At 43.6% G+C, this 25,095-nt stretch overlaps 1 protein-coding gene across 9 annotated transcripts in view; it reads left to right on the top strand.

The window, feature by feature from the left end:
- Positions 1-21,795, top strand: part of TNRC6B (trinucleotide repeat containing adaptor 6B) — a 254,502-nt gene extending 232,707 nt beyond the window's left edge. For all 9 annotated transcript variants that reach the window (XM_043881416.1, XM_043881410.1, XM_043881415.1 and 6 more), the window contains 6 exons: positions 1,244-1,390; positions 1,646-1,741; positions 4,482-4,706; positions 5,391-5,461; positions 8,237-8,376; positions 9,276-21,795. In XM_043881416.1, the coding sequence (XP_043737351.1) occupies positions 1,244-1,390; positions 1,646-1,741; positions 4,482-4,706; positions 5,391-5,461; positions 8,237-8,376; positions 9,276-9,663 (1,067 nt within the window). In that variant the 3' untranslated portion in view covers positions 9,664-21,795. The remainder of the gene's footprint in view (positions 1-1,243; positions 1,391-1,645; positions 1,742-4,481; positions 4,707-5,390; positions 5,462-8,236; positions 8,377-9,275) is intronic.
- Positions 21,796-25,095: the final 3,300 nt, after the last annotated feature.

Genomic DNA, 25,095 nt, shown 5'->3' with positions numbered 1-25,095 from the left:
ATTGTTAATTTCAGGTTCTGAACAGATTGCTTTTTTGCCACCCACTTTGATTTTTTTCATCTAGTTAATTTTTTGTGCTTTTCTTTGGAAAGCGCAGATTTTCATGGGGGGCAGATGTGGTCTTTGCTCTGTAGAGTTCAGTCAGGAAGACAGGGTGGATGCTGATCACCTGCAAAACAAGTTACTGAGTAGTAAATACAGCGTGGGCACAGATGCATCAAAGGAAGTTAGCGGAGTGCAGTCTGGGGATGAAAGAAAGGTGACTTTGGAGCCCAGACTTGGCATTCATCTGTGCAAAGGATTCCTTGTAACCTGGCTTCTTCTGAAATGTCCAGTGAATTGATACGTTTTTCATTCACCAAGTATTTATTACCAGGTTCAAGGGATGTAGTAGACTAGTAGAGCAGTGAGAGTATTTGCTGTTTTTCCTCTTGTATTCTGATACATGTAATCTATTTTCATTGTAGAAAAGTTGAAAATTTTTAGTAAAGCAAAAATAAAAATGAGTTTTAGTCTGTGTCCTAAACCTTTTTCTATATAGTATATTTGTGCTATGAATACATATAGTCTCTATTACGTATATTATTCGTATATACTACATACCATTCTTCCTCCTCATGATTTGGAACATAAAAGTTTATTAATTCTGTCATATAGCTCTAAATATGATATAAAGAAATTGTAAACACATATATTCTAGGCCTTCTCATGATAAGCCAAATGATTCCTGTCAGTTTTCCCTGGTCATTCCAGGAGTAGCGATCATCTGTGTTTTCTTTTGTGCATCTGAGCCAATTTCCCAGTGAGATAAAGGAGAAGTATCTCCTCTCCAGCTCAGATATTCTCCCGGTTTTCACCTTGATGCTCCCACAGTTGTCCTGAGCACCACACTACTCAGCCCTGCCTCCCGGCCCTCAGGCCTGAATTGGCCTGGGAGCCGGAAGGGCAGGAGCAGGGTCTGCCCCCGACCCTCACTGTCTCTGGCATCAAGTTCACAGGCACAGAGAGGAAGCAGGTGGACGTGTGGTGACAGCACAGGAGTGCTGCTGGCAAAGCATGTGTTCAGGCTGACTCTTTTATATTTATTTTATGATGAAAATCTGACCTGAAATAGCTTCAGAATTTAGACTTTTCATAGACCAATTTCTTGGTCTATGAATTTCTTGGTCTTCTTCAAAAAATGACTTGACCACATTTTGAACAACTTCCTACCTCGATCTAATATTTGTTCTCCTTGTCTCAGAATTCCAACCAGGAGTGCCATGGAAAGGTATCCAAAACATTGACCCTGAATCTGACCCCTATGTCACCCCAGGAAGTGTGCTAGGGGGTACAGCCACATCTCCCATTGTAGATACTGACCACCAACTTCTGCGGGATAACACCACAGGTAAATAAGTGAAACCCCTCATGTTTATCCAGTACCCAGTATTTTCCTGTTTGGCAATCTCTGGCTTCATTTGTATTCTCTGGTGTCTAGTAATTACACCAGAAAATGCAGGACTAGGTAGCTTTGCTTTTCACATTTATTTTTTAGATTGTCTTTCCTTTTATCGAAGGTCAAATAAAATACTTCAAGATTTGACTAGTTCCACTGATATGTGTCTGCAGTTTTTTCATCTTGTTCTTCATTTGTCATCTAAAGGGTCTAATTCTTCCCTCAACACCTCGCTGCCTTCACCTGGTGCCTGGCCCTACAGTGCCTCTGACAACTCCTTCACCAACGTTCATAGCACTTCAGGTAGGCATGTGACCCAGTTTTTCCCCTCTGGCTAGCACTTTCCTGTCAGGTTGCCTTGTACAAAGGAAATTGGCATTTATTTCTTAAGGAAGAAATTACAGCAGCTGAACAACACAGGTCAGCGTGAATGGAGAGACACCTCTCATATTGGCCGCGTCCCTGGGGAACTTGCAGGCTCACAGAGGCAAGATGAGACAAATACCATTTAGGACCAAGGCAGATGGTGACATCATTCAAGGAGCTGTGGGTGTTGAGAGGACAGAGGTTATATCCTGATGACACAAGTGCTTTTCTTTTAACCAGTCTGCCAAGAAAATCAGGGGCCATGGGAAGAACCAGTTAAGTTCAGCTTGTTATTTCTAAGGCAGCCAATTAGAGCTTGCTTTTCTCTAAAAATTCTTCCACTTACAGACAAAGGCTAAGGGCAGATGGCCAAGGGGGGAAAAAAGAGGACCTTGGTTAATTCTACAACATTTGCTGAGTTCCTTGTGTGTGTGTATGTGTGTGTGTTTTGTTTTTAAAGACAGTTGGGAATAGAAAACTTAATGGATATAAAAAAGCCTTTGAAGTCACTTACTTAGCAGAACGCCTTACAGATTGGTAAACCAGTCATTAGTAATTGGCATGTTGGTCTTGCAAAAGTTGGACCTTAAGCCATTAAAGTCATTAAGGCTTCTGCTCTTTGTCCAAGTAAATGCAAGTAAAACAAATTCTTAGCTACCTACCAAGACACTGCAGGTTAATGACCTTACATATTGCCTTTTTTTTGTTTCCACTTCTGTCTCCTACTGACAGTACAATAACCTCATTTATCGAATGCTCCTGCAGGCCATGAAGCATGCTAAGCCTTCAGCATAAATTCTTATCTTAACTTCACCAAAATCTGTGGGGAACCTCCTGCTATTATCCCGTTTTGTAGATGAAGAAACTGAGACTCAAAGAGCTGATAGAATTTATTGTAGGTCTCAGTGAGCGTGTAAAGGAGCCAGCTCCACGTTCCATGTTTCTGCACACCACCCTCCATCATTCTTTCATAGGACTTCGACCAGAGTGGTACATTTGTCACAGTTAATGAACCTACAGTGACACCTCATTCACCCAGAGTTCACAGTTTTGTTTTTGCTTTTTTCTTTTTGACTGCACCATGTGGCATGTGGGATCTTAGTTCCCTGGCTAGGGATTTAACCCACACTCCCTGTGGCGAAAGCTCAGTGTCTTAACCACTGGACTGCCAGGGAAGCCCGCTGTGTCCGATTTTTAAGAGGTACCATTGTAGGACTGAAGACCTAGGACTTCTGCCTTTACATGTAAAAATTCATTTTTACCTCTTTTATTCCTGTAACTGCCCACATCCCTTTTTTTATCTTTTGTTTACAAGCAGATGATCACCTGAGAGGTGACCCCAGGCATCACCTGGACTTGTTTAAAATTGAACGTATACCTCCTCCCCACCCCCAAAATAAAAATTGTCTTTCTTTCGTAACTAAACTCTCACTGCTTAGTGGTGCTGTCGTGCATCACTTAGTCACAGCATCTCTTCCCTTTAGCCTCTTCCTTACTCTTGCATCTCCCCCACTTGCAGGATTCAGGCACTGATAATGCCTCCCAGGTGCTTTCTTCTCTCTCACATCCATTTCTTCTCTTCCATTCTTTGTGCTGTCACCCAGGTTCTGACTCTCATTTGAACACTACCTACTAAATCTGCTGCAAAACTGATAGTATCTAAAACTTGGGTCAGCCCCCAGTTGTCCTGTATGGCCTCCTGTACCTCTCTGCCCCAGGAATTGTTCAGCCACAATTGCAGGGAAATGTATTTGGTCCAGAGAGAGTTCAAGTTGAACCTCGGTTTGTATTTTCCTGTCTTGCTGAGCCCATCAATTTATATCAATTCTTCAAGACTTGTCTTGGCACAGTCTTTGCTGACAGCCCAGCATTCTTTTTCTCCTCCCTGTATTGAGCAAATATGATGTTCCCTGGGGTTACAACTGTTCATCTGTTCCATCTTCCCATCTGAACTTGAAGTTCTTGAGAATAACTGTTTATATTACCCATAGCACTGATTTAGGACCTAAGTGAAGTAAGCGCTTAGTGAATATTTGTTGATTGCAATTTTAAAATCCACTTGAATGTTGCTGTCTACTATTCTGGATCAAGAAAAGTATAATTTTTAGTGTAGTTTCCATTCAATCAATAAGTATTTATAGGATAAATACTTTAGTTCTGCCAAGGTTCACATTCTTTGATATCTGTAAGACTAAGAACTTTAAGGGTGATTTCCTTGAATGTATCTTCCTTTTCAGGTAGAGAATTAGTTATCTTTTTAAGTCTTTGGGCTTGCCTGGTGGCTTAGACAGTAAGGAGTCCGCCTGCAGTGCAGGAGACCCAGGTTCAATCCCTGGGCCAGGAAGATCCCCCTGGAGGAGGAAATGGCAACCCACTCCAGTATGTTTGCCAGGAAAATCCCATGAACAGAGGAGTATGTCGGTCCATGGGGTCACAAAGAGTCAGACAAGACTGAGTGTCTGAGTGTTAACTCTTTAGCTCATATGTCAATTCAGAGTCATAGTCACTGAGAATTTGTGTTAGATAAGCTCAGAGAACAATATTATTTTGTTACTCTTGAAACATCTACTTATTTAGACTATAAAACTATTTGTGTGTATTTGTAAAATATATATGTATTTGTTGGCAAAACTGATGTATCAAACCTTATTTCCTTCTTCATTTTCTCTTCTTTTAGCAAAGTTTCCTGATTACAAATCAACATGGTCCCCAGATCCCATAGGACACAACCCCACTCATCTCTCCAACAAGATGTGGAAAAACCATATTTCCTCAAGGAACACTACACCGCTGCCCCGCCCGCCTCCCGGTCTGACCAACCCCAAACCATCATCTCCCTGGAGCAGCACAGCACCCCGCTCAGTCAGGGGGTGGGGGACACAGGACTCACGGCTCGCCTCCGGTGAGGAGCTGCCCAAGGGAGCATCATTGTTCCAACACAAGGGGCTCATGCTCACACACAATTGAAGACATGAAGTCTTCACAGGAGAGGAAATCATGGTTGTTGGGTAGAGGAAAAAGTACCTCTTGAGTAGAAAATTGAAGTCAGCCTATAAAGAAAGGCACAGGGACCTGAGAACTCCCGAGGTCCTGATGGAGTAAAGAGGAGAACCTTGGGAGCAAAATGTTGTCTTGCAAATAAGGCATAAGAGTGTGTAGGATCACAGTCTAGGAGAAGAGAACTGGCTGTTGAATGACAGGATAAAGGTCAGACAGAAAGGAGATTTTTTTTTTTTTAATATATTTACTTATTTGGCTGCATCAGGTCTTAGTTGCGTCATTCAGGCTCCTTCCTTGTGGTGAGTGGGCTCAGTAGTTGCCACATGCGGGCCTTTTCTAGTTGTAGCACAAGGGCGTAGTTGCCCCAGGGCATGTGGTATCTTAGTTCCCATACCAGGGATCAGACCCACTGCCCTGCATGGCAGGGCGGGTTCTTAACCACTGGACTGCCAGGGAAGTTCCAGGAGAAGATGATTTATAAAAGGAGGGAAGAAACGTGTGTGGGCTCTGTGAAAATGTTTCTCACGTGTGGCCGTCTTAATTTTTTTGTTTGTTCTTCCTGATCCTTCTTTCTGGTTGCTTCCAGCCTCTACCTGGAGTGATGGTGGTTCAGTTCGTCCTAGTTACTGGCTGGTTCTTCACAATCTCACTCCACAGGTAATCATGCTTTCTTGGGATTTTTCTGGCTGAGACTTGATTGTATTAAGAGAGAGACACTTAAGAGATGTGGGGGTTTAGCAGATAGGAGAGTTCATTTACTTCCCGGTGAGTCTCCCAAACCAAGGCCCAAAGCCTACTTCTGAGCCGGGGCGGGGAGAGGAGGGTGTTGGCCACCCAGCTTCATGCCTGCCTCCATGGTGATGTTAACACGTGTAGTTTGTAAATAGTGTAGGGTGGTATTATCTGATGAGTTCTGTTTAGCAGAGATAACTTGCTTTGTGGATCTGCCTGTCAGAATCTGGAACCAAGCAAAAAAGTTACCTGTTTTTGTATTGCTCATTCAACAGGACTTGAGGCTCCCTGTCAACCATTTCTGTGCTTCATTCATACACAACTAACCATAAAGTTCTGTGGAGGAGTGTGTGGATTTCGTGACTGAAATGCCACATGTCTGCTCTTGCTTTTCCGTCCATTGTTCTCTTTTGTGTAGATGGCTTTACTGATTCTCTCTCACAGGATGTGCTCTCTGGGTTGTTGTTACAGTGGTGGGGTTTCATTTGCACCAGATCACCCTCCCTTTCACTTGAGTTGCCTGATAACTGACACGTTTGTAGCAACAGATGTTGAGCACTCAGTGAAGTGAAATGAACCCATGGAAACTGAGCCCATGGCCTTCCATTGGACTTGACAGCACAACCTTTTAACAGCACCTTGTTAAAAAGAAGTCAATTAGACCTCCCTCCCCTTGACACATTGAGTGAATTGTCTGACATTTAATTCATAAATGGATTCACTCACACCTTACTAAGCCAGCATTTTCCAGACTGTTCCCATGGGGTATTAATAGGTCTCTTGCCTAATATGTTTGAAATATATACTTGATTAGACAAAATTAAGCAGATACCTTCACTGTAAGACTCCTTAGACCCTTTAATATGCTAACATGCATTATGATCCTCTGTGGGGAAATACAGATTCTCCTCTGTATTTGCCCAGTGAACCTATTTGTGGGGAGTAAGTCCAGAGCTCATATTTTAAGGTTCATATTGAAATAGACAGTTTTCTAAATACAGTTAGCATGAGAAACTGTCTGGATTAATTTCCATATCTCATCGGCTCAGCTGAAGTTCCTGGGTTGTTTGTTCAGCTAAGAGTTGACTGAAGTATGAACATCTTATGTAACCACCTTCAGAACTGTATAGGCTTCACTATTTCTTAGGTTGTCACAGTGTGGTGGGTGTAATATGGTTAGGATGAGAGAAGCAGTGTTGAAAGGAGCCTGTATTATCTTAAAAATAGTAAAGGTACAGACTACTATGTATAAAAGAAGTAAGCTGCAGGGATATATTGTACAACACAGGGAATATAGCCAATATTTTATAAGTGGAGGGTGATCTGTAAAAATTGTGAATCACTATTATACACTTAAAACTAATGTAATACTATAAATCAACTAGACCACAATTAAGTTTTTAATTTAAAAATAAAATTTAAAAAGAAGAATGGTACTTACATTTGTATATAAATGAATATAAGGCTTGACTGAGTTTATATTAGAATTGAGTCATTTTAAAAATCAAAAAGACCTAATAGCATATTAATTTCAACCATAGCTTAAAAGAAAGTTATAGGGTCAGATCTTTGGGGACCAGGATAAATTTACTTGTCAACACCTACAGTTTATTAAGAGGACCTCTGTCCTGAGAAATCACTTGTGACATATACTGACATGCTGATATAGTCAATTGTCGATTACAAATGCTGAGAGCTGTTCTTCAGTCATTTTCTGTTAAGAATTATAGTGAAACTGGCAGTTTCCATCCTGCAGGATTTCCATGGTAAAACCACAGAATGTTTCTACCACTGCTGCAAGGAACACAACTTTTTAAGGCTGTTCTGGTAGTAATTTGTTTCCCTTCCCCCAAAATGAACCAGAAGGTTGGACTGAGCATCTCCAGTAAACCTAGCGAAGTTCTGAATACAAATGCATCGACCAGAGTGAATCAACAGCTTTGTTCTCTTAAGTCATAGGTGAGGAAGGGCAGTTGTCCCAAATCGCTGAACATCTTCATGCTGAGAGTCTGATAGGGTGAGTGCCTGTAACCTTTGGTTATCTCGGCCGCCGGCAACAGAGGGCACAGAGAAGTAGGCAGAAGTGGAGTCTGTCCTTGGGATGGCCAGAGTAGGAGGAAGAAGGCATCAGAGTTGTCTGAGTGAGGGCGTCCATCAGCATTCTGTGTCATCAGATGGTTAGCAGTGCCTTCCTTGTTTGTGTCTTTCTCTTCAGCTTTTTGTGAGATTGGAGGAAGAATACTACATTAATAGTGTTGCTCAGAACCATGCATGTTTTCCTAAATTCTAATTTGGTTAACCATTTTGTTTCTGTGTTTTAAGGCTCTACCAAACAACACAGGTTCACTCATTTACCTCTTAAGGAAAATAGACTACAGGTTGAATCATATGCTTTTCGTTTTGAGCTGTATTTATACAAACATTTTTTATCTGCAAAATGGGCACAGGAGATCTGAACCCAGTGCTTTGACTGTCTTTAGATTTGCTTTGAAGACCCTGTATTCAGCGCAGTATATTCAGGGGAGTCCAGTGCAACTCCTCTGCCTCCAGTTCTTCAGTCATCTCTCCAAAACTCATTTAGTACTGAGGCTGTTAGTTACAAACCGGAAGCCCTCCTCACTGTCAAATACAAGAAAGGTCTCCTGACTTCCTTTCCCACCCCACTCCAGTTTTTATCTCATGGCTGTCATTACTCTTTAGATTGATGGGTCAACCTTGAGAACCATCTGCATGCAGCATGGCCCACTGCTGACATTCCATCTGAACCTAACCCAGGGCACCGCCCTGATCCGATACAGCACCAAACAGGAGGCGGCCAAGGCCCAAACTGCACTGCACATGTGAGTACCCATCCTGCCTTCTGAGACAGACATGCATGAGGAGGCACACGTGAGTACCCAGGCACGTGCTTGATGAAACAGGGGTGCACAGGACATGCACACAGGTGGCGTCATCACGTGACCAGTTGCCTTCATACTGAGGTGGCTGATCTCATCTGTCTACGTAAGCACGGATGTCATATACGTACCTGAGAATCAGAATTCCAAAAGTAACAGATTTGTACATTTTAATACTGTAAAACAAAGCCACTATTTAGAAATGAGACACTGTAAGTGCTGTCCCTTTTCATAATAGAATCTCGCTGCTTACTTTGGCCTGTTCGTGGGTGGTGATGAAATATTGTGGTCTTAGTTCTGCCTACAGTAGGTGGGGCTGGATCAGACTCTGACCATCCTCCTTCCCGCCACCGTCAAGGTGGTGAACAGGGAGGAGCTGCCTTCTCATGGCTGCAGGTGCCACGATAGAAAGGTTCACACAGAACAAGCAAGCGATGGGGAGGCTTAGACAGTGAGCCCAGCCTGAGATGAAGCAGCACTTCCGATTTCTGGAGCTGGGTCACCTTGATGCTTTGGACTGTTATCTTTTACCTCCAAGGGAAAAAAGAGGCCCAACATTATTTCACTTGACAAGCAGATTCTGTATCCCAAGGGATATTGCTACATAATGTCATCCAGTAGTCTTTGGGTATCTTGAGATTGAGTGATACTTTATTGCTCTAAATCAGTACTTCTCAGTCACCTGGTGGTCTGGTTAAAAGACACGCTCCGATCCTGGGGATGTGAAAACTGCCAGTGACAGACATCTTCCTCTGAGTAGCGGGGACTCAGGATACTCCTTCTCCATGCATGCTTCAAGATCTTCCTCAGATGCATAGCTTTCTCCCTCCCCTTTTTTCCAGGTGTGTGTTGGGAAACACTACCATCCTGGCTGAGTTTGCCACCGATGACGAAGTCAGCCGCTTTCTGGCACAAGCTCAGCCCCCTACACCTGCGGCAACCCCGAGTGCACCCGCCGCGGGCTGGCAGTCCCTAGAGACCGGCCAGACCCAGTCAGACCCCGTTGGACCTGCTCTGAATCTTTTCGGCGGGTCCACGGGGCTCGGGCAGTGGAGCAGCAGTGCCGGCGGCAGCAGCGGGGCCGACCTTGCCGGCGCCTCGTTGTGGGGCCCCCCCAACTACTCTTCTAGCTTGTGGGGAGTCCCGACCGTGGAAGACCCTCATAGGATGGGCAGCCCTGCTCCTTTACTACCTGGTGACCTTCTGGGAGGAGGGTCGGATTCAATCTGAACTTAGAACTTTCAACTCTGACCTCGTGACCTTTTTTGGAACAGCAGCAGCACTAACTTGACCTTTTCGTTTTTTTTTTCAACTTGCAATAAATACATTTTTAAAAGGAAAAAAGAAAACGGAGAGAGAAAAAAAAAAAGGTGGGTCATTGACAGACTGTCTGAGCACATAGTTGCCTCCCTTCTAACTTCAGTTTTTTCGTTTGGAATATGAATCCAAAAAGAGAACATATCACTCTTGAAATACTTGAATCATGAACGCCAACCTAGAAAGACAATGTGAAGCAAGTACACATACCATTTAAATTTAAACACAAAAAAAATTAAAAAAATTAGTTTCTAGTTTTTCACTTTTTTCATGTTATATGGAAGTTGTTGCTAAGAAACATATATACTGAAAAAAAAAAAATAGCTTTTTAACTTTGTTTGCACTGGGTGTGTTTCCGTCCTTAGGTCTACCATGTTTGGGAGGGAGGGGAATTCAAAAGCATTGTTAGGGTGGGGGAGGGAAGACTTGACGGAGCCTCACTTTAAAAACAAAAACATAAAAAACCTAAAAAAAAAAAAAAAAAAGGAAAAAATTTGTGATTGGCTGGTTGATAAATACCAGTGTGTTCTGGCACATGTAACTGCCCAGGCATGCTCGTTCTGGTATGTGTGTGCACGTGTGTTCATGTGCATTCGCGTGCATCCTTCTCTCTGTCTCTGTGTGTGTGTTGTGTGCCTGTGTCCTCCTCTTCCTCCCCACCCCCAATTTCTCAGAAAGCTGCATTGCTGACAGTCCGCAGGCTGGCTGGCCGGCCATCTGCTTTTTATTTTTATTTTATTTTGTTTTTTAACTATGAGAACACAGGAGCCACGAGCACCTCGGGGATCCGCTGCTGCTGAAGCCACCCCGTTGGGCCGTATTGAGATGAACAGAGTGCTTTTTTAATGACGAAAGCAGGGAGCTCCTTTACATCTTCGAAGTAGCCCGAGTGAGTTTTCCGTAGCTTTTCTTTCGACCTAGCAGTAGAGTGGAGCACTGCCAAGTCCCCAAAGCCAGGAGAACAGGAGGTACCTCTTGGAGCAACTGTGTGTTTATTTCTGTTTTGGGAAGTAAGTGGCCACTGGGCACATCTGAATATCCGTTCAATTTCATGCTGGCCTTTTTGTTAGTCTAAATGGGAACAGACGATAAGACAGTTTTTAGTGCTGTGATGTCTCGAATGCAAAAAAAAAAAGCTTATTTCCCCTTTCTTGTGTAATCAGGAATGAGAAATTGGTCGGAAAGTCAGGTAATGCTGAATTTAAAATTTCTCTTGGTTCTCTATTATTTTATGAAAACAGAAAAAAAAAAAAAAAGGTTGTGAGCAGCCTCCTGCAAGCATCTGCAGCTCCTCCTCTCTGCTCCCTTCTTGCTGAGCGTTACCTGTGCCAGGCCGCGGCGTGTTGGAGCACCGGGCCATCACTGACAGAAACGTTTACTTAACGAATGTTCTTAAACCAGTGTGTACTTCAAGCGTTTCCTTTTGTTTCTCTGTGTTGTGTATCTCCTGTGTATGTGGTTTTGCTTAGGCAGGTATAACTTAGCAAAGACTTTAAGTATTGCACCTTTTTTTGGTTTTGACCTCTTTTTTTTTTTTTCCCCTTGTAATGTTGCTTTTTTTATTTCGGTATTTAAAGACTTTTTTTTTTTTTTTTTAAGCATCAATGTAGTAGTACTCTGGGCCGAATAGGGGGCAACTTTTAATCCACAGTTATCACCAACATTTATGTACTTATGTTGGAATCAAAATGTATCAAACTGCTTTTTGTGAAGAGTTACAGCAGACCTGAAGGGGTACCCCTTTATACAAAGCAGATGGCTGGCGGGGCGGGGGGAGGGGGGGGACATGTGCCGGTGACGTGCTAGCACTTGTGTGGACACCCCAGTCTGCATTATACTGTTTAACATAAAGTGCCGACATTCTGTACCAGCAAATACCTGCCCATTCCAACCCTTGGTGGGAGCAGACCTCTACTGTCCTCCATAACTTGCTGCTAGTGAGGACAAGGGAGTTTTTCTTTCTTTAGCATCTTTAGTGAAGGATACAACAATGCCTAATAATGTATTTGACTTACAGCTTGTGTCTGTGGGTGGGTGGGAGGGAGGGTGTGTATAGGAAAAGGCAAAAGCTAATTATTTGCATTTAAGTGGTTTTGTGAGACAAAGAATGGGAATTCTGTAGTCCTCTCGGCTTACTCTGTTGATAAACCTAGCCTCAAAGAGATTGGCACACGTAACTCAAGTGAGCATTGGCTCGCTCAGGTCCTTCTGAACCCTTCGTGGGTGGGTGGTCAGACTTGAGTTCCCAGCATTGGTTTGGTCCCATTGGATGCCTTGTAGAAAACTAGCCGTGCCCTTTGGTTTTCATCACCACCACGCCCCTTCCACTCTGCCCACGCACAAAACATCTCCTTCCAGCCCCCACCGACCGCTCTCTTCGTGGGGGAGGGCAAAACCCTGCCATGTGTGGTGACCTCCAGCTGAAGAGCAGCTGTGTTCAGATAGCCACAGAAGGCTAACTCTGAGTGTCCCTGGGCCGGGCGTGTGTCCGGAGGCTCATACGAGCTTGCGGTGACTGTCCACGCCGCTCTTGGTCCCCTGCCGTGTCCTGCCCCACCCTCCTCTCTCCCTGCCTGTTGGTTCCTTGACCTGCACTATGGGTTAGTTGGGTTCCTTACGATACTACGGTGAAAGCCGGGTGCTAGAGCCCCTCTTGTTTACAAGACATAATGAGGGATTTGAAATATGTAAAAAAAATAAATAAACATGAGAAGCTAAAATGTTCTTCCATCATAAGCTTAAAGGGAAAAAAACTAAAAACTTAAAAAAAGACCAAAAAGTGCGTATATATATACATATAAATATATATTTTAGATGAAGACTAACTCTGGGAGCATTTAACAGTGTTTTTTGTTTTTGTTTTTAACATTTATTTTCCTGCTTTAAAATTTGCAAGCATTCTCAGGAATTCTAGGGTAGGAAGCCAGTTTTTGGAAGATGGTTTATTTAACCGTATCTTATCCTAGATAGACGGCCGTTTCTTTCCTGTTAATAAACTTTTACAAGTTCCTGAAACTTCAGAAAGTTTAAACAATTTTTACTTAAAAAAATGTAAAAAGTAAAGATTCCAAAAGTTATTGTCATACTGGGGATCACACATTTTAAAACACATAGAAATATTTTTTAAAAATTATCAATTTAGCAGCAACAAGTAAATTGACTATCTTAAAAAATATGGGAGAAGGATTAAGCTTTATAAGAGCTCTATCATGGATTCATTTCAAATTATGTATAATTTAATGGGAGAGTGTTTGGTGTATATAAATGGGACTGCCATCACTTTGTTTCTTTCCATTTAAGACTGAGCTAAAATCTCCCTGAGGAATTTTTATTTTTATTTAATGGAACCTTTCTCCCTGTCTCCCCAACCCCAGCAACAAAAGAAAGGAAGAAAGAAACAACAGCTTAAAAATAAAAATAGTAACTCTAATCTGTAAAATAATACGGTTGGATTGCTGAGAATCTATGTAAAGAGTTAGGAAATATAGGTTAATAATTTTTGGAACAAATTTTAAATGTAGGCATTACTAGAAGAAAAATATCTATGGACTGTTCTATTAATGAAGAATGTCTGTCTTACCTCCATTTGCTATGGGAGGAGGAGAAAATAGTAGAAGAATCTAATAAGGAACAAGTGATTTTACTTTTTTTAGCTCCCAGCTACTGTTATGCTCATTTTAATTGCTGTTTTGAAGATCTGCTGCTTAATTATCCCCATCCCTCAGCCGGAGATGTGGAGTATTTCCTGTCAGTTTTTGGTGATGTTGGATTCTCCTTTTGTATTCCCTCCTGGGGCCAGGGGTTAGAATTCCCAAGCATGACCACAGCTGCTTTTAAACATCTAAGCTTCCCGGTAGGGAAAGAAACTCCAGCTCGACAGGTAAAGGGAGTGGGTGGGGTTGCTGCCTGCAATTTCTCTAAAACCGCTTTAGTGCCTTCATACATACACTCAGACATCCTGAGCAGGGGGAACACGTGTGTGTGTGCATGTGGTCTCATCCCTCCAGACGGTGAGATGCCCGCCCGTTACAGAAATTGGAGTGGTCTGGACAGGCCCCAGAGGCAGTGGGCTAAATGCAAAGTCATTAAACAGAGATCAAGGAAATGAAAAGTATGCTTTTATGTCTTGATTATGTGGGATGCCAGGGGCCTTCCTTGCACTGTGCATCAGCTTCTCGAGTGACAGCTGCAGTGACTTGGAACGTCTCTTTGTGTCAGGCCAGTAGGAAGGGGTTCCTATTTTTCTGCTCTGGTCCTTTGTCTCTTCCCTTTCCCATCAAGCCCCCTTTTCCTTACCATGTTGCTGGAAGCTTTGCTTTACTGGTTGGCAGTGACCTAAGAACAGGATATAGTGAGGATAGAATGGAAAAGAAAAACTTCTCTTTCCACTGTATTCCTTGGCAAGAGCCATCTCTGCTGGGAGGTCAGATGGCTTCAGGACACTTAGAAATGCAAGGGAAGCATCTTTTCTTCCACCACATTCTGGCATGGATTCAGGGGCTTGCTGGTTACCTCGCATTACACAGATTTACTTTGTGAACATTTTGATCATGTACATTTGAGCTTTCCAGTTTTTACCAGGTTCCTGTCATTTTTTCAGACACTTGATTACTAGTGGCCAGAGGTGTCCAGCTCTCAAATATCATCAACTTGGTTTCTGTTGACCACATGAGTGGCCAAAAGGAAGGAAGCACTAGAAGGGGAAGGGAAGTCTTCCATCAGACTGGGGACCTCCCCTGGCAATTGAGATCCAGTGCCATGACCTAATTTTAGGTGTTTAAGGAAAAAAAAAGTACAGATCTCTGAGACACTGTGACGAAATGGATGGTCCATGTGGCATCTCAGATTCCCCAGTCCTCAGCCCTTGATCTTTCTCATTTACAGCATTCACAGATGTTAACTTAGCAGTGCTGCAGGTTAAAGTTCCAAAGCACAGTCTTTCGTCAGTATCCCCCAGTCAGTCAACATTACGCCTCAGTTGCCACAGTCTGTTTTAGCAGCTTGATTTATGATTACTATGACTCCTTTTCTAAGAACTTTCCCACCTCTTCTGACGTGAATGTAGCATAAGTTAGCAATGGGTTCTTCCAAGTTCCTGTGGGTTGAATGTGGTGTGTAAGGATATGCAGAAAGAAAAAGAAATCTCTTTAAGAATTTGGAAGAGAGCTATTGTTAATATAGCTAGCAGAAGCTAAAATTCCACAGGCTCTTAACTAATTACAAGTATTCACTTTCACCACTTTTGTGGGGGGAGGGGCAGTTTTTGTAAGGTTAACAGCCAGATTCCATATTGACCTCTGATGCTGTGTACTTTTTCATTCTATTGTTTTCTCTCTTCTGCCATCTTGACTCTTAAATAGAATGAAGATGTCTATGTGCTGAGCAGAACATTTAGGCCTAACCTTTTCTCTGCCATGTAAACAGGATATTTTCAGCAGATTTGGCTATAATAGTCATCTCTCGGATTTGGGAACAGTTGAGTCTTTATGCAGAAAAGGTCCCCTTTGCCCCCATCCTCAGAGTTCAAATGCAACATGCAACACTCTAGGTTATTGTTCTGAGTTTGGGTTTTTTTCTTTGCTTTTACTTATCTATTACATCTTTAGGAGTAGAGATACATTTTTAGCTGGCTTAAAAAAAAAACCTTTCTTCCAGTGTTTTGCCATACTTCATGTATATGCATTAACTACGCTTCTTAGTGTTACTACAACGAGAAATCTTGGTTCCCTCCCCCCCTTGAGTGTACAAATAAGGTTATATGCGATAGTGCAGATGTAAATAGCCTCGCCCATGTGTATAAATGAACTGTCAATCTCTAGACCTCAGCAGTTAATCAGAAAACGGGCTGCCCTCCCCCTGGGCTGCAGACTGTGCCACAGCCTCTCTGCTTTCTTATCCACGAGTACAGGGTATCCACACAGTCTACAAACAGGCAAGTATATAAGCTGTCATCAAGGTCATCATCAGTCTGTTACAAAACATAGAATATTACCTCCCCCTCCAGAGCTAGTGCGCACCCCGTGATGAGGCCGGTAGGTATACGGCCAGTGCCAAAGGTGTGTGTGTTTTCAGAGCTGGTCCCTGCTTGTGGGTGATGGCATTGTTTTCTTGACCTGAAATTTGACAAAGGAGGTACTGGCGAAACGTTCTTTATTTGGAATAATCGTTGACTTCAGGAATCTCTGAACACAGTGATAACATGATTAAAATTGAACAGTGACCCTGCCCGCTCCAGCAGAGGAAGAGGCCTTGGACACCCACAGGATGGTAAAGGGAACACCGGTCAGGAAACAGCCCTACTCCCCACCAGCTGGGTCTCCATGGCATCCTCGTATATGCAGTCACTTGGTCTAGATCTGGATTAATTCCCAAGTATTTGATCCTTTGAGTGGTTTTTAAACTGGCAATCTCTTGTAATAACCTCCAGCCACCACCAAAATAAAACAGCAAAAGCAATAGAAACTGCCAGTGTTTGCCTCACAGAGTTTAAATAGTTTCCTCTTCAGCTAGCTGGGCATCTGAATTTGTTTTTAACAACTCTGCACGCCAGGAAAAATGGTACTGCCCTGAGCAAAAAGTCTCTGCAAAATTCAGCTGTTGTTTCTTCTTTGTGACAAATGCTTGACTTATTCACAGAAGGAGAAAGGTCAAGAAAGAGGCAAGTGTCCTGTTTTAAATGAAAAGAAATAGTGTTTCCCTAAAGCACTTTGTGCCTCTATTTCATTTTCAAACTATAAATCATTGCTTGGAAAGTAAATTCCCAATTGGAATTGATCCCTTTTGAGCCAATATTAACAAGCTGGGATTGTGTCTTTTTTTTTTTTTTCCCCCTCAAAAAGTGGAATTCCTTCACCGCTGCTGGTGAGCAGCTAAAGAGTAACGGTGGAGCGGCTTCCAGTGTGATTGTGGAGCTGAGTGCCTGCCTTCCCTTTCAGCCCCCCACTTCCCTGGACCTCTTACTGCATCTGGAGGGCCTTCTCCTTGGGCTCCCGAAAGGCCTGCACAGTGCTGGGTGGGCAGCGGCACCTGGCTCGTGGGAGGTGATGGGAGGCAAGCTGCCGCCTTGTTACAGGACCGCCCTGACGGCTGAGCTTTAAGGAGAGGAACAGTGTATCTTACGTGTGTCCACCAAAAATGAAAAAGGAGGGTAGGGTATTTATATAAAACAGAGCAAAAAAACCTTTGGAACCCTTAAAGAAATCACATACCTTTTAAAGGTAGCAGAGTTTTCACCAAGTGATGCATTCAGCATGGCACGTCTCGCCAGAAATCTCGGGCTGAGTTAAAAGATAATGTGTTTAAAACACCACCTCCTTTTAAAATTTTGTCCAAGGAGTTAATTTCCTAAGTGTAGTATTCCTGAATGTGCCTTTGTGAGTTCAGAGACCGTCTGTTTTAGGAAGAACCTACCCATTGGGATAAAACAGACGGTCCCCTTAGTCTGTAGAAAAGTCAGCATTTCTCTGGGCCGCCGCCGTGGCGGCCGTGGGTTTTCAGTAGCATCAGTGTTGCACACTGTGGAGTCACGGGGAAGAAGGTCGGGGACTTGGGACAGGGAACGAGGAGGGGATGGTGCACAGATGATGGACACCGGGGTAGTCCAGGAGTGCAAGTTGAACGTCTCAGCATTGCCTAGTCTTCTCCGTGTATATGTGTGTGCGTGGCTGTGGCTGTCTTAGTTTTTGTTTTCCTGTAAGCACTGGAGAATTGAAATCTGGTAACATGGATTTGTGACACATCTGTGCACGTTGAGCGGGCATTTTCTCGCTCCTGCCGCACACAGAGCAGGCAGCGCGTGGCCACCCTTTGAGTCCGTGTCCTGAGAAGGCAATTCTTTTCCCAAATGGTAGTCACATAACGTTGCTGTTTGTGCGAACAGGGTATATTACACGCAAGGAAAAGGCTTTTGAAAGGATGAGTTGGACACGTTTGAGAAAGAAAGGCGAAAAATCAGAAACCATGTTTTATTTCTTCAGAATCATTGTAGTTCAACATTAGAAATCCGCAGTGTCTCCTCCTTTGTTTCACGTTTGTTTTAAAAGATTCCGCCTCTTCTCCCCACTCCCTCCTAAAGAGATATCAAGTGAATGCTAAGGGCCATTTCCATAATTCCTCAGAACTCCCCAAAGGGGAAAGCAATCCCTCGCAAGATTCCTTCAGCTTCATTCAGGAAGACCCGGGGCGATGCTTCTGCGCTAGCTCCGTCCTCTCTCATGGCCTTGAGATGTATTATTATGCAAATGTGAATTTTGATACTGAATTTAAGAAGAGGTTGTTGGATTTTTCTTTTTTTTTTTTTTTCTTTTCAAAAAAAAAGAAAGGGGTCCCATATGTGGTCATCATTGCTTCTTTATTTTGTAACGTGAATTGTAACTATGCATTCTGCAGAGGGGGGTGGGGTGGGGGAGAGGGCAGGAAGGGGACGGAAGTAGCTCTGCATCCTTGTTCTACGGTTTCTGTGTCCATGTGTGCCCCCCGTGCTGGCAGGGAAGGGGAGTGAGTGAGAAGCCGTAAGGTCCGCACAGTGAGGTATACAGGGCCCTGTGAGCCTCGGCCCGGCACTTCCTGGGGTTGGGGGTGGGGGGGGGGCGCCATTCCTACTAACTAGTGTGGTCCAGGATCTCCATCCTAGCTGTGCAGTGTTAGTTAGCCTGTGCGGCATGAGGCCCCGAAGGCCCTCCACCCTGCCCCACTACTGTTCTCTCTGGAAAAAAGTTCTCACCCTTTGCTGAATTCAGAACCCTTGCAAGCTCAGGAAACCATGCCTCACTCGTGCTGACCTTAATCTTTATGTCAATTTCAGAAACCTCCTCCTCCTTGCTCCATTTTAATTTTTTTTATTTGATGTTTTTAAGTGAATTTAATTGTAGGGAAACTCTCTCTGGAGAAGAGGACGGTTGCTTGACAGGCCAACGGGGCTTCTCTTTCCCAGCCCCTCCTGCTCTGCCATATTGACACCTCTGCTGCCCTTGCAGTTATGCTGTGTGTAGCTAGTGAGCAGGGAGGTGTTTGAAAGCCTGCAGCCTCCTATTTGGTCCTGACAGCATCCCTCTGTTGATCTTGCCCGCAGTGAGTAGTCACCTCTGCGTTGCTCTGGTCTAGGCATTTTTGGCAACATACAGTGTCCTAAAGCAAGAAACAGTGTTTCCATGCAGCGCTTTTGCTGTTGACATTCACAGTACTGTAACAAGTAACAGACTTGATCAGTCTCTTCGTGCCCCTGCGAGCCTGCACAGGCACGGTCTTATCAGGGTTCCAATCTGTTAGATTGCCTTTAGACAAAACAGCAAACACACACAAAAAACGGAATTCTGAAGTTTCAGCTAACACAAAACCATACCTCCAGGTCCACTTCCCTTGCAGCGTAGACCTTTAAACTCCCCTCCTTTTCTGGCCATCAGTGGGTTATCCTTGGAAAAATACGAATGTGTAAATAGCAGGATAACTTTTGCAATGATTTCTTTGCTATGAAAGTAACCCTAAAATATTATATTTTCCACATATTTTTTTAAAGCCATAGGAAGTTTCAGCTCTTTTTCTTTCACATATAAGAAGAGAAAGCAGAACAGGTCAGGGGAGTGGACTTGCGTTTGTGGGGTGGCGTTCTCTTTATCACCTTCCACACACAATGACGGCAGACCAATGTTTAAACCCTGTTTGAAATAGAGGCCATCTACTTCAGCTCTGGGTCCAGGGTGGGGAGTGTCTGGATTTCTCTCTTCTGGAAGATCCGTCATCTCCAGGGACTCCAGAACATTTTCTCCCTGAGACCTTGCACTCTCAACCTACCTTGTTCAAACACACACACACACACACACTTTGAGTAGCTGTAGATCATAAAGAGAATCAGTCCCTGGCATTTCAATTTTGTGCTGTAGAATTCATAGCCTTGTCACTGTGATGCTCTGGAAATGAGCTGATTTCTTATTTGGAAGGAAACTCCTCTGAGACATGCAGACAGCCTCCCTGAGAGGCACTCGCACCCTCAGATGTCTCTCTACAAGGCTTGAAGCTGAAGTTAGGTGGAGGGAAATAAGTTTAAACAAGTGCTGCTTTTAAGGATCTGTCAGCTATTGCGCTTCTAGATTTGGCCGCTCACGAGGCAGGATCAGAATAGATCATTAGAGATAGCTTCTTCACAGCCTCCTTAGCTCCCCCCATGTTAAACATAAATCCTGTATCTGTCAAGAAGCCCGTTGTAGGTTGGGCTCCCTGATCTTTGTCTAGTGACGACTTCCTTTGAGGGGAAGAAACTTGATAATAAATGCACACATATTCACCACCCACCTTCTGATTTGGGCGCTGTCGACTTGGGGATTTTATTTTCTCTGTGTGATGGCCCCTTTTCTATCCGTTCCTTCTTCTGGTCCCTCCTGAGGTTTTCCTGCCCTTATGTCCCTAGGGGGCGCTCCCAAAGGGCTCTGCTGATCTCTGCACTTCTATGCTGGGACACATCCCCCACCACCCTTTGCACACACACCAGTGACCAAAGTGTGTCCAGTGATCTCACAGAAGACATCAAAAATGGTGCATGCACCGTGAATGTGCTCACAGAGACACGTGCACAAGATTCTGCACCCTTGGCCTTAACCTCAGTATGACTTTAGGTGCAGGAACATTTTTAACAGGTTTTAAAACAAAAAAACAACAAAAAAAACCTTTCTGGGAGGAAAAAAAAAAAAGATGCAACAGTTCAACTGTGCCCACTCCTAAGTCTCCATCATTTGCTTACGACTTACTCTGTGCCCACCCCACCCCCTCCCTGTTTCAAGTAACTAAAACCAGACAAAGAGAAGCAACCTGAGGAGAGGTTTCTGGACTATTTTATCTTTCTCCATGTGGATGGAGAGATATATGCTGCTTTTGGGTTCCATAATCCTAGGGGGCTATGTTTACATAGTAAAATACATCCTACCAAATCAGGAAACTGAAGAATGGGAATCTCTGCAGTGAGAGTTAGGTCACTGATGGTGAACAAGAGCAGTGAGGGCCTGGGGGTGGGGCAGAGGAGAGATGGAGAAGCTGCCCCTCAGTCCTTCCCCCGCCCCCGCTTCTCTCCTTGCCCCCTTTCACAGATGGTGCAGAGAAGGGCATCAGAAAGAGGCTGGATCTTTAAAAGGCAGCTTTCCAACTTTGCACACAAACAGGTAACAGGAAGGTACAGCAAAAACCCTCTCATCTGAAACACTGTCCACAGAAACAAAACCTGTAAACGTGACTAAATGGCTGCACAATTTTGATGCTCTCTGCAAGTTACCTAGAAGTGTTTTGTTTTTTTTTCTTATACTTGAAATAGCTTTTACAATATTATTTTGATGGCTTTCTTTTCTCTCTTCTGGTGGGCGATAGAGAAAGTGGATGATGGGGTTTGAGGGGAGAAAAGGGAGGATATGGCATTGTCTTTTTTTTTTTTTCCTTAAACATAGAGGTTTAATCAGACTCCCATCTGTTGAAATTGCTCCTCATATGACTGGTTTTACATGGACACAGAAACTAGGCACTTTAGAGGTGCACTTGCATGGCAGGCTGGGCCCCCCTTTTCTATATTTTATTTTACTTTTTTAGTATAGTGGTACTTAAAATCACTGGTTCACTTAAAAAACAAACAATAAAATGTTAAACTCTACTAATGTACAAATAAGCTGAAAAGTTGCATTTTATGTGTATTTTTTGCCATAGCAGGTACTGTATTTCTCATGCTGGATTTCAAAAAAAAAAGTCAAAAACAAAAAAAACTAAAGGGTGGTCTTTTATTGGATTGTGACAGGTTGAGTAATAAGGAATTAAGTCGTCGTCATTTCATTAAAACTGAGAGATGATGTAATGCATATATAAGAGTTTTCTGAAGGGTTTTTTTTTTTTTGGGCTTTTAAACAGCTTATTTTTGTTTTTGTTTAGTTTTTTATTTTATTTTATTTTGGAAAGATATGATTGTATTATGTGCAACTCAGTTGCTTACATTATAACTTACAAAATATTTTTGGGTTCCTGGAAAAAAAAAAAAAGAAAAAAGACTAATAAATGTGTTTGGCTGCTAAGCATTTATTGTGGTTTCCTGTTTCCTTCTGCCCATTTACTTTGCTCACTTGTATATTTTTTCCTGCTCTTCTCCGTCACCCTGGTCCACACATGAAAGCTGACTGACGTTCGGCATCTGAACAGGGCCTCCCCTTGGTCCATCTGGCCTCGCTGTGGTTTGTGCTGCTGGGGCCTCAGGTTGACCAGTCGGTGGTGGGCTCGTGCTCCTTGCCACCTGCGGCGCTGCTGGGTTTAGACGGTCTGAGAGATTCAGGTTCCCCTGCTGCCTTTTTGTCGCCTTGTTTTCGCCCCATGTGCATTTGGGAGGGGAGCTGAAGGAAGGACAGTGCGTGCTTGGGGCTCTGCCACAGCCTGGGCAGGTAACCTCGTGCCACCTCTGAACAGGATGCCACCTTGCCCCGTGCCTTTGCCCTGCTTGCCGTGCTCACCACTGAGGAATGGGAGAGCCTTATGCTAAAGGCCAGCTTGTTCCCATCTGAAGAGTCTCATTTATTGTTCACTGCAGGAGACTTGTTAGATGTGTGATCATGCAACACCGCTAGAATAGGGGAAGAATGGAAGGAAATGAATACACTGTCTCATTCCCAGGTCGTGTTGTGTCTGACTGACTTCTCAGAATGCTGAGTGAAACAGATAATACTATAGCAAAGTCTGTTTCATGAGGAAACGGCAACTCAGCAGAATTCAATCAGCTCGAACTAGGTAGCACTGACTGACTGCTTCCTATTAGCTGGGCACTGCCCTGAGGAGACCATGTGACTTGATCATTTAATTGAAACCTGTCTCAGTCACCATACTAGGAACCAAGGTTGGATTCAAAAATTACCACGCCAAAGTGCCTCAGCTTCCAGACACCTGGAATTCTGAAAGAGTGGTCTTAAGCAAGTCTGCTGTACAAAGGGGGTAGGTCATATATATCACTTACTCATTACCATAAATATGTAAACACTCAGATATGTGAGGGGAGGAGAGGTGAACTAGATGTCAGAAACACCTCGTGGGCCTGCCTATGCCAAGTAAGTATTGTTTTTGTGGAACTGAGGTGGTCATTGCAAAACCCCTGAAGACCTTTATCACTAACGACTTTATTTTAAATGTTGGTTATTTTTAAAATGCATAAATTGCTGAGTGTGGGGGGCAGGTTGTAGAACTGAAGATGGCTGTCAAGACTAGCCTGTAACTCAGCCCTCCTCGCTGCTCTGGGCTCTGCTGTCACCTTAGGTGACCTTAGCTTGGGAAATCCATCCTAATGGCCAGGTTTCTGCACTTCCCCCAGTCACTCTGGCCACACGCTCTCCTTGTTGTTGTTTAGTCCATGAGTTGTGTCCAACTCTTGATGAACCCATGGACTGTAGCCCTCCAGGCTTCTCTGTCCATGGCACTTCCCAGGCAAGAACACTGGAGTGGGTTGCCATGCCTTTCAAAGGGTCTTCCTGACTCAGGGACTGAACCCAGGCCTCCTGCATTGGCAGGTAGATTTTTTACCGCTGAGCCACCTGGGAAGCCCCCTACTCACCCCCAAATTGCTCCCCTCCTAAATCACTAATTTCAGCATCTTTGACTTTGACCTCCTGTCTTCCCAACTGATCCCTGCTCCTCTTTGCCTTCGTTTGGCCTCATCAGTCATTCCAGGATGCTGGCCTATTTACTTCCTTCAAGTCCATCAGCCCTTTCCTTTTCCCACATCCTTCCTAAACCAGTTTAAATATAATAGCCTATAATTTTAATAATAGTGGTTGCTAAAATTCCTACTTTGGAAAAACCTTATTTTGTTTTCTACCAGCAACCAAAAGCAGCATCTCTTGGGGGGTGGGCGGGAATCACTGCAGAGCAAATAAGGACTCCTGTCAACCGACTGTAGCCAGCCAGCAATGAGACCCTGATACTGCCAACAAGCATCCTGTGTCCACTTGATACATGGAGAAGATCAGAGGTATCAGAAGAATTTCTCACAAATTCCTGCTTCCAAACTCTAATCAGAGAGGTGCTCCTGTCAAGTGTTTCTTCCTCCAGTGCTTGAGATCCTTTCTCTTCCTCATCCCTACCTTGGCTTTTTGTTTTTTTTTAACCATTTTTTTTTTTAACTTTTTGTTTTATATTGGAGTATCTCTGATTAACAATGTTGTGACAGTTTCAGGTGAACGGCGAAGGGACTCAGCCATACATACACATGTCCCTATTCTCCCCTTCCCACCCAGGCTGCCTCCTTGGCTACTTTTAACTGTATTCTCCGTTCTCTATTCACATGATCAGCTGTCACCCCCATCCCTACCCTGAGCTCCTTGATGCTGTTTTCTTCACAAAATTTAAACACTTTCTAAATGATCTTGTTTGGACTTTATTACACATCTCCTTCACTGGAATGTAAGCACCCAAAAAAAAAAAAAAACGGGCAAAGTTCTTTGTTGTTCTTCAGCTTAAGCATCTAAAACCCCAATGGCTTTAGTTACCATCTGTGTGCTGAAGACTGCTAAATTTCTATTTCCAACCCTTACCACTGGGGTCCAGACTTGTGCATATATAATTGTTCATCATTTTGAGACACCTGGGTATCTTAATGGCTTTGCAAACTTGGTAAACCCAAAAGAGAAGTCCACCCTGCCTGCTTGGCCCTTCTCCCACCCCAGGGTAAATGGCACTGCTATCCTTTCAGCAATAAAACCTAGAAACCTAGGAGCATCACTGAGTCCACTCCCTTCCTTACTCCCCATAACTAACCCATCTCTTCCTTCATTTCCTCTGCTGATGACTTCCTGTGCCCAAGCTAGATCACCTACACCCCTAGGTCTTACCTAGTCCACTGCATTAGCCCAGCCTGTTTCTCACATGGCATTCACTCCAGGTCCCTGCCCCCAATCCATTCTACACATAACAGCTGAGATGATATTTTTCAACACATAAATCTAATGAAGTCATTCTCCAGCCTAAAACCTTTTAGTGGTTTTCCGTTGCTGAGAAGAAAATCCCAGATATCCTTCTTTCCTACAAGCTTCTGTGTTTGCCTTCCATCTACTCCTCTAAAGGTGTCTCCCTCCTTCTCTTTCCACTGTTGTCCTCTCCACTCAAGCCTCCTTAGCTGACCACTGCATCCCAGTGCCTAATACAATGCTTGGCGCATGCTAGGCACCACTGACATGAACGATCCTCATGAGTAACAGAATTTGTTTAAGAAACTAGGTTTGTTTTTTTTTTTAAAGAAACTAGGTATTTTAAAAGCCTGAAATAAAAGGATAGATGTAAAATTCCCGATTTTAGAGATGCTGCTTTAGATATAGTGACAACCAGCTGCAAGTGTCTAAGTGGCCT

The sequence above is a fragment of the Cervus elaphus genome, chromosome 22, assembly GCF_910594005.1.
Source record: "Cervus elaphus chromosome 22, mCerEla1.1, whole genome shotgun sequence".
NCBI classification, from domain to species: domain Eukaryota; kingdom Metazoa; phylum Chordata; class Mammalia; order Artiodactyla; family Cervidae; genus Cervus; species Cervus elaphus.
Note: the sequence above shows the minus strand (reverse complement) of the source record. Positions and strands in the feature narration are given on the sequence as shown.